We start from the raw sequence: 9,390 nt of genomic DNA, 5'->3' as shown, positions 1-9,390 counted from the left end.
ATAAGAAAGGCACTTATTTTTACATTGTTGGTTCTGTGGCAGGATTTCGCTACCCACCACAGTTCAAGCATGTATTGTTAAGCTTTTGCATCCATCGACACAGCTGCTGATGCGGTGCATTTAGTGAGATGGGTTAGGGAGAAAAGCCACTTTTCACTTAACTAAGTAATAAATATCTCATTCTCACCAAAACCTGAAATTGATGGGGAACGTGAGGGACTCAGTGAAGATTAATGTAGTTAATAGTCAGGGGCCTGTGAACAGAAATAAACCTTGAAATCTCAGGTCCCAAATGTTCTCAACAGCTTAAATCCAATTTGTTTATGATGGTGCATCTATGGAAAATACATAATTAAAGCATTTCATGGATTATTATTTTAAAATGCTTATAAACTTAAAGACAACCCTGTTTCTAGCAGTAGGAATTATCAAAGTACTAATGGAAAGGAGGAACTTTAGAGCTGATGTTATTGCCACACCATTTTTACTTTGTGTGAAATTACTGAAATTGCAGGAGTTAATACACCACCATTGACTAATGCAATCACTTATATTGTGAGATCTACAAAAAATAAGCTGCTCAAATAACCTTTTGGAGCGGGGGGAGGGAAAGTAAATCCCTCCCCTCTGGACGACCACCGTCAGGCCTTGTTTAGGACCCGGAATTCCACTGGGAGCTAACGGTTTCGCTACTTCGGCCGCCGCGGCTCGGCAAGCAGGCCTAGCTACGCGCACGGGCTCCCCCAGTCGGGGGCGCCGACCAGCCGCGTACACTGAGAGAATTTTTTAGTCACAAATGCTCGATTTCAGTCACTCCCTCGGCACGGACGCGCGGCGGGCTGGCCTGCGCCGCGCACGCACACGCTAAGGCCCAGCGGCGAGGTGGTTACGCCGCTCGTTATAGGTTGAAAGAGGGGCGACCCGGCCTCCATCCCGAGCTCTGATTGGCTGGGGATGGAGCAGAGCCGACTCACTCTGTCACCGAGGCTCGGCGGAGGGATTGACTCAGCGGGAGGAGTGAGGCTCGTCATTGCGGACGGGCATTTTCGAGCTGTGATTGGTGCGCGGCTGTGGCAGCCTGTGATTGGCACGGCGGGAGGCGGGCACGCGCCGATTCTGCGCCTGGCGATTGGTGGAATCCAGGGAGACGGGAGCACCGGCGCGCAGCTATTGGAGGGACTGGCGTCCCCCCCTCCCTGAGGGCGGGCTTGGGCACGGGGCACCGCGATCCTGTCAGTGTGGGAGCGGCGCTGAGGGGAGCGGCGCGCTGCGCTCGTTCTGCCTGGCGCGGGCTGTCTTTTCCCTTCCTCCCTCCCCGTTTCTGCCCTCCCTCGCCTTTGTCGCTCCCTTCCTGGCGGCGGGGGGGGGGTCTCCCAGTCTTGGTGGGGGCGGCGAAGCGTGATGGGGATGGCCGCACTCTTCTCTCCGGTCCGCCCCGCGCTGCGCTGCCTCCCTGGCCCCGCCGCCTTCCCCAGCTGCTGACAGCGTCGGCGGCCCCGCACCGCCCGCGTCCTGCGGATACCCCCGCGCGTCCCCAGGTGAGGGGGTGGTCTGCGTTGGAGCAGCTCGGCCCGGCGCTGGGGGCCGGGGGGCGGTGACCGGGCCGGCTGGCAGCCGGGGCGGGGGTGGGGTGGATGCCGTAATGCGGTGGGGGAAGGCGGGGGCTGCCGGTTTGCGCAGCTGCTCGGCGAGGGGGGAGGGGGGCGCCGCGGGTGGGATGGGGCCTGGGAGGTGGCGGGGGCAGCAAGCAGTGCTGGCTGGCCGGGGTGGCCCGGAGCTGTCAGGGCAGCGGTACAAGGGCGTGGGGCCTGACTCGGCCTTTCCTCCTCATTTGCCCGATGTATATACTTGTCCCCTGGGACGCTCCCTTCCCCTTTCCCCCAGGCGTTGCGAGCTATGGCGGTGCGGCCGTTTCCCGTCCTTTTCCTCGTCCGAATCCCGTCCGCTGCGTGGGTCGCGAATTTCGCCGCGTTTCGCCGTCCTTTCTCTCTTTTCTAGCTCAGATGAGGTGGAGGCGGTAATTGCTTGTCCAGGAGAGAGGCACAGTGCCTCAGCCAGCTGCAAGACGCAAGAATTCGAAAGGATTGTGGTTTTCAGGGTGTTTTCTGTGGACCTGTGGGTAGTGGCTCTGTCCCTGGATTCAGTACAGAACAATTACTGAGGCAGCCATGTTGAGATGATGATCTGACAATCCTCTGTGAGCGGAGTCAGGAGGCAGGCGTCAGGAGACGGGATGACAGGCCTGGTAGTTTTGGGGTCATTGGCAGAATATGGGTATTAAATTGAGGTTGGAGAACTAGAATTCACCAGAAGCAGATGGTGGGTTCGTATCTGTTCTCTGAAGCTTAAAATCTGTTCCCACTAAATTTTAAAGTATATTTCTCTTCACTTCCAGTTCCTTCTTAGCTCAGTTCTTTTTGTCATGGCACAATCCAGTACATTGGCATGTTGGTAACTAGCCATATGCTTATACGATCAGGTTTTCAGTGCCGCGCCAAGTTCTGCACCACTGTTTTATCTGGCATCTTCACTGAGTACAAAGATAGCAATTGGAAGTGTATGAGTTCAGCTGATATATCAGACTGTCATCACTACCAGATCCGTAGTCGAGGACCTAAAATTGGATTTGCTGGGGTCCTCTCGTTCATAAATCCCTGCTGCTCCTAACAGCTGTTTTGCTAACTTTCCATATACTAATCTCTACCCCTTGTTCATTTTCTTTCTTTAGAGTTGTTGTACCGATTAAGTTACAAGCAATTTTTTTTGTGTAAAAGTTAGCATATCTTCTGGTAGGCATACCTATGCAAACACAATGCAAGGCTGGCTACATTAAATAAAAGTGATGCTTCTTCATTTGTGATGTGTGGTGGTGGTTTTTTCTTTTCTTCTTTTTTTTTATTTCACTGTAGAGATATGGATTCTGGATGTTATTTTTGTAACTGCTTTGGACTTGTTGCAATTTCTCTGAATATATAAATAATAATTTGCATCGTAATCCCTACTCTGCTTGTAACTTTATTTCAAAAAACAGCAGTATGCTCTGTGTTTTGACCTTGCTTAAAAACTGGTTTGTCAGAACTTTCAAATACATCCAAGGATCCAAGTAAGAGCTTGTTTCCTTAAATGTTTGTGTGAAAGTCCAAATCCAGTTACAAGTGCTTTAAGATTGTGAAGGGTGGTTGACCAACATCATTGGATTTGTCAGCTTGAATAACAGAAAACAGACAAGATACTTAGATTGTTTAATGACATGCTTTAATATTGAGCCTTACTGTGTGACTCGCAGGGTGGATGGTGGATATCTTTTAATAACAGTTTAAAATAAGTGTGAAATTAATATGTAGGATTTGCTTTTGTGCTGATGGAGCTCACTAAACAACTCAAATATTATCCACCACCTGTTTTAGAGCCAGTGGTATACCATGTCAAAGACCCAAGCATGCAGTTCCCTTCTTTACTTGGTTCCTGATTGGAATCATACGGACTAAACGTTGAAAGATACATAGCTAGTAGATTCTTTCCAGGACGTTAGCAGAATGATTCATTCTAGCATGGATGGCAGCCTTCTAAGTAAGTATATAATGAAAATATAAAATACAGGGTGGTTTTTTTTTCTTTTTAAAGATTGTTTGACCAAATCTGTACCACAGACTGTATTGCACATTTTGTTTTGCTCTGTTGCAAGTTACATCTCCTCTTACCACTCTATAGACAGTGTTTTGTAGTAGTAACTGATACTACTGGAAATGTGAACCCTGAAAAATTACTTGCAGTTTATTATCTGTAAAGCTATGCAACTTGGTCTCACTTTATTTTATTGTTCTGTATGATGAGGGCAATACTACCTTTCTAAAATGTTCCAACCAGTTAAAATTACTGATGAGTGGGGGGCGGGAAAATCCTTCAAGACCCCAAAAACTTATGGATTGGAAAGATATATTTGTTTTGGTTAATTTTCTTATTAATGAAAATTAAATCTTGCATAGTGAGACTATATTCAAAACATCTAAAATCCGTGTGCAACTACAATTAGGCATTTTGCTTACTTCAGCTATGAAAAATAGCATAGTTGAGAATGAATGAGATTTAAAATTGCTCCACATCCGATTTTCTTTGAGCGCAAAAGTTAAGAGTTTGGAAAAGTTTGTAATCGCAAAAATCTAGCAGTTAAATTTTTATGCTGTAGTTGGTGATTTTGTGATCTGTTTTGTAAGAGTATTTTCATAGCTATGTCTTAAAGAAGGCTATCTTATAGCTAGTACACATGGAGACTGGCGATGTGCTTTTCATGTTTTAATCTTGTGAATATGATGCTCAGAGGTACTCAGGAATTACTTATTTTTTTTTAAGTAGATGATTCTTTCACTCCATCTTCTGTTTGCCAGTGTCCTAGATATACTAGTTACCTGCAGAAATTAATGTAGTGTTCTGAGAGGTATTTCTGTGAAAACATCAGAAAAAAAATTTTTCTTTGTGGGACTCTTCAGTAAGAAGGGAAAATGAGCTCTCTGTTTCATAAATAATATTATAAGAACACATTGGTTGTATTTTTGTTTTCTTAAAAAAATATTAAAAAATCCCTGTCATTAATGGCCTAACCTGTATTCATTGGTCCTTGTGGAAAGTTGACAAAACTATGATTTGCACATTAATATGTCTAGATGAGGAAAAGAAAGATGAGAACCACTAAGCCACTGTCAGTTAGAGCTTCTGTGATGTGCTACACCCTATGAAATTCCACTGACTTAACTTTTTTTGCAATCTGACAAGTTATAAACTGTGTTACTATGAACTTGATAATAACAGATTTTTGCACTCAGAAACAGAATGTTTAGTGGCCATATACAGTAACATTCCTGTTTTCTAGTAGCAGTATTCAGGGTCAGTTAAGTAGTATGTCTGGGATGTATCAGGATTAGTCTGGTCACTTAGCTTTCATGGGAGGGCACAGGTACTTATGCAAGGGTCATGCTAAGAAGGGAGAGCAGAAATTCCGCACAGCAGATACTAAAGAAGAAGGTTTATAATGAAGCTGCGTGTTTGATACACTTTGTTATATAAAAGCAGGCACTTCTTGGCAAGAGTGAGTAAAGCAGTCCTCTAAAACAACCCAGAATCTCCATTAAACTTTGAAGAGCATGCAAATTTATTCCCATTACTTCTTTGCTCTATTATGTGTTTAAGTTTTTAGTGAAATTTCTTAAAATCCTATAGTAACCTGAAGTTGACTATGTGGCTGTCTCATGAATCATTATTCTAGCAGTTTTCTGTACCACTGACATTGAAATTCGGTTGGCTTGTTCATAAAGGCATTCCTATTCTTCTGGTCTGATGGGATGCTTTGCGTACCCTCTAAAATAAGGAACACTTTAAATTACTTCTACCTGGAGTAGTTGAGTGTCTGCCTTTTACCATGGGATGGCATTAATGAAGTAATGCGGTTTTATTAAGAACTTCTTGTACTGTGTGAAGTTGTGTCATAACCTGAATTAAGCATGTATAAGTAATTTTACCAGCTGTAGAACTTAATTTAGAGCTGAAATGCTGCTACTTGAGATCTGCTAGTAGTTTTGTATTTTTGTGGCACTGTGATTACAACCATGGAAAGAGCATTTCATTAGATATGTGGTGTGTAGCTAACCAGAAAAGATGATGTTAAGATTTCTGGCCCATGCATAGTGACTTGTGCATGGTAGAGTTCGGCCCACATTACCTCAGATTCAAGATAGAAATGACTGCATTGAGTCAGACCAGAGATTCATCTAGTCTTCAGCAGTGGCCGTAGCAGGTGTTTAAAATACAAGGATAAATCAACCATGTCATCTTGTTCTCAGTATAGTCTTCCAGGTTCTGAGGGTCTGTGCCGTGGAGGTTTTCCTGGCTAAGGGTGGTAGCTTTTTACTAGACCTGGATGGCTTTTTTCTTTGAATCTCACTGCTTTTTGAGCATCTTTAGCTTCAGTACTGACTCCTGTGACAGTAGTTAAACTGCTTACTTGTAGACCAAGTGAAAAACTTTGTTCTAATGGAAAAAGTTCCTTGAGGACAATGCAATTGAACCAATCTTTATTAACCCTATGTTTCAATACTGTCTCAGATCTGTCTTGAAGTTTGGATTGTGGGTATTTGGAATAGTTTCCTGCTAACTCAAGTGCTTCATCGTTTGGATGCTTCATCGTTTGGATGCAGTAGGATTTGAACAAGTATTTTGATAATGAAGATGAATTTACTAGTGAACATTTTCTGAAGATAGGTAGTAATATTTACCCTGAAGGCAATAATCTTTAATTCCTCTTCTTCCTTAGAGTGCTGTGTCCTTTAATCACTAGATATAGAGTAGGAAATGAGTTTTTATTTCCTTTGTGAAGAGGAATTTCCCAGGAATGCAAAGGGTTCTTTAAAATTGTTGGATACACCTTTTTCTCTGGAATGGTGTGTGTATTGAAAGTCAGTGTGATATGGCCCATCACGCTTGTGTTAATGTTATTGCTAATGTGTTGTGACAGCAAGGGTTGACAGCTAGAGAACCTAGATATGTAGTATACGGTTAGCTACCTCATGCTGAAATCTAAGTAGCTGTATCTTTACTGCTAAAATTAACTTTTGTTAGGTTAAGCCTAACACATGTTGCAACCAGGTCTTCATTTTGGTATTGGTATCCCTACCTTCTGGGAGGAAAACCAAGTAATGAAAACAAATATGTTTGTACACTTCAAAAAAGCTGCTTCAGGTGACAGAAGTGACTAAGGAGACAGTGTACTGGTGCTGTTAAGTGTATTTCCAGTTCTGTCTTTGAAGTGACAGCCTTCAGGGAGGTGGGTGGGGTGGGGGTGATTGCAGAGCAGAAATTGAAGTAATCAAACAACTTTGAACCTCCCTAATTGTATCAACGTCTTTAACGCAATAGCTGTAAATAACTAAATTATATTTTTCTCTTCAGAAAACACCAACAAGAAGGATTAACCTGAAACACTCTTGATCCCTTCGCTTTCAATTTCTTGACTGTAATACAAGCAACCAGAATGTCGGGGGCTTCAGTGAAGGTGGCTGTTCGGGTCCGGCCCTTCAATTCTCGAGAAACCAGCAAAGAATCCAAATGTATCATCCAGATGCAAGGCAACTCAACCAGTAAGTTTTTTTTAATCTCCTAAGGGAGTCTTTCTCTCGCCTCTCCCTTCCTGCTTAACACTCTTCTTTTTGTCAGAGTAAACTGAACACGTGCCCATTATATTATATAGAATTACTCTTTTAGGGAATCTTCTCTTCTGAGGCTGTTGTTGCATACTGGGTGTTCTCTGAATTTGAATAAAAATTTTGACTGAATGATGAGTATTTTGATTTTGATGCAGTTTATGGTGTTTGCTTCTGATGACTTGAGAATTCTACAGAAAGATTGTAATACCAAGGTGAAAATTTTCTTTTAACTTTATTAAGTGTGTGCGAATATCGTGTAGACTGATAGATACAGTGAGACATTGCAGACCACCACATGCGAATTGTTGTGGTGTAACTCCTGCTTGGGCCTGGTGCTTTAGTTCTTGGTGTGCTTATTCTGCACTCTGTGCCTTTGTTGAGGAGCATAATTTGAGTGAGAAAGTTGAGGAGAAAAGGATGTTTTATGCTTTATAGATCAGATGTCTAAACAATGTCACAATAGCAAACTACATAAAATCATCTCATTTTCTAACCCATTAGAACTGTTAGGGTTCTTAACTGTTGTGGGTGTAGTTTGGAGGAGAAGACTCTTTTATGAGAAAATGAGTATGGGCACACCATTTATTGATTTTTATTTTATTTTTTTAGTTTTATTTTTTACCTGCTTCTTAAGGTAAAGACAGTATTGATGCCATTTGCTGCAGCATCATTGCTCATGTGTTGACTAATAGCTCTACCTATAAACTGCTGCTGTTACAGTAGTTTTTCACTGTTAGGTAATCAAGTAGAGTCATCTTGTCTATATAGCTATAGGAAATAAGGTTCCAAGAACACAGAGTTACTTTGCTGTCAATTACTTGAGTATTTACTTATGCTTGTTAATACAAAGGAAGTTTCATACAAGCTCCTCCATATTAATTTTTTTTTTTTTTAGTCAAGCTTGTACTTCAGCCTGCTTCTGCAAAGGAATTTAAGTCCTGATTGTGGTCACTTAAATTATATACAGTATTTATGGTTTCATTGGAAGAGAGGCATCATACAGAAGAGAGCTTGCTTTTCAGTGCAGTAAATTCTTATCTTCAGACCTTATGTGGAATATTGCCCAAAGAAACTTGTTTTAGTTTGATCTCAAAACTTCCACTTAATTTGGTGCGGAGGGATGTTTAGAAATCATCTCATGTAGAAACAGGTGCTTGTATCCCACCATTGCCTGCCAACTTTCAGACCAAACCAGTGCAGAATGAAAGAACTATAGACTTCATTAGATGGCATTTGTTACAGAAATGCCACCAAGCTGTGAACTACAACAGCACTACTGGTGCCACTGTAATAGGTTTTCTTGCTGCTGTCATGACATGACAGCAGTAATTTTAGATGCTTAAGATTTTTGAACTCCAGGAGCCTGTGGAAGCTGCTTGTTTGTGGTACAGTGACAAAGGTGACCAGTGAATCTCTGGCAAGCTGTCTGAGTTTGAAATGTGGTTCCTTTTCTTGACCAGTGTCAAAAGACATTGGTTCTGTTACTGAATGCTAGGGCTGCACTACAAAGGTGTGTTTTTAAGGAACTGCATCAGCTTTCAAAAGGAGAAAAATGTTACCAGACTTACCTAGTTGGAAGTTTCTTCACAGCTTTGGCTATATTTTGTGCTCTGGAAATGTTCTAATCTGTAGCCTTCTATTTGAGTCCTGTGGCTCTGATACAAGAAGGGTGATATGACAGATGGTCAGGTTTAAGTCATCAGGGGCCATTACAGACTGGGAAAGGAATCATCAGTTACATGTTTTTACAATCTGTGGGCTATTTTCCCCCTGTATTTCTCTCTTAGAGGAGAAATACAGAAGGAAGCAGCAGACAGGGGTAATTTTACTTGTTGAGTGGAAGAAGATCATCTAATAAAATATATGAATAAGGAATTGTTTGGTGGGGAAAAAACCTGAGCGGAAGTCTTTTCTCCAAAGAATCTTCCTAATGAAGTTGATGCACATAACTTCAAGTTGAAGTTGTTCTGGTGTGCTTTTAGGCTACGTGTTAGGTTTGGGGGCTGAGTGCTGTTGCTGTTTCTGTCAGGATTCTTTTTCATGATCCCTCAGTCTTTGCAGCTCACAGTTAGCATTATTTAACTCATTATTAATGTCTGAGGTTGTTGACTAAAAGCCGACTACACAAAGTGACAATGTATTTGACTCTTGTGCCTGTTGCAGCAATTTCAAAATAAAGGGAGTTCAGTAGTAATTC

The 9,390-nt window shown here is 42.3% G+C and overlaps 1 protein-coding gene across 20 annotated transcripts in view; it reads left to right on the top strand.

Annotated features, from left to right (window-relative positions):
* The first annotated feature begins 1,210 nt into the window (after positions 1-1,210).
* Positions 1,211-9,390, top strand: part of KIF1B (kinesin family member 1B) — a 96,848-nt gene continuing 88,668 nt past the window's right edge. For all 20 annotated transcript variants that reach the window (XM_055704067.1, XM_055704060.1, XM_055704055.1 and 17 more), the window contains exons 1-2: positions 1,211-1,538; positions 6,940-7,127. In XM_055704067.1, coding sequence (XP_055560042.1) covers positions 7,022-7,127 — 106 coding nt within the window. In that variant the 5' untranslated portion in view covers positions 1,211-1,538; positions 6,940-7,021. The remainder of the gene's footprint in view (positions 1,539-6,939; positions 7,128-9,390) is intronic.

Source organism: Falco cherrug, chromosome 3 (genome assembly GCF_023634085.1).
Source record: "Falco cherrug isolate bFalChe1 chromosome 3, bFalChe1.pri, whole genome shotgun sequence".
NCBI lineage: Eukaryota > Metazoa > Chordata > Aves > Falconiformes > Falconidae > Falco > Falco cherrug.
The sequence above is the reverse complement of the archived record's forward strand: the minus strand, read 5'-3'. Positions and strand labels throughout refer to the sequence as shown.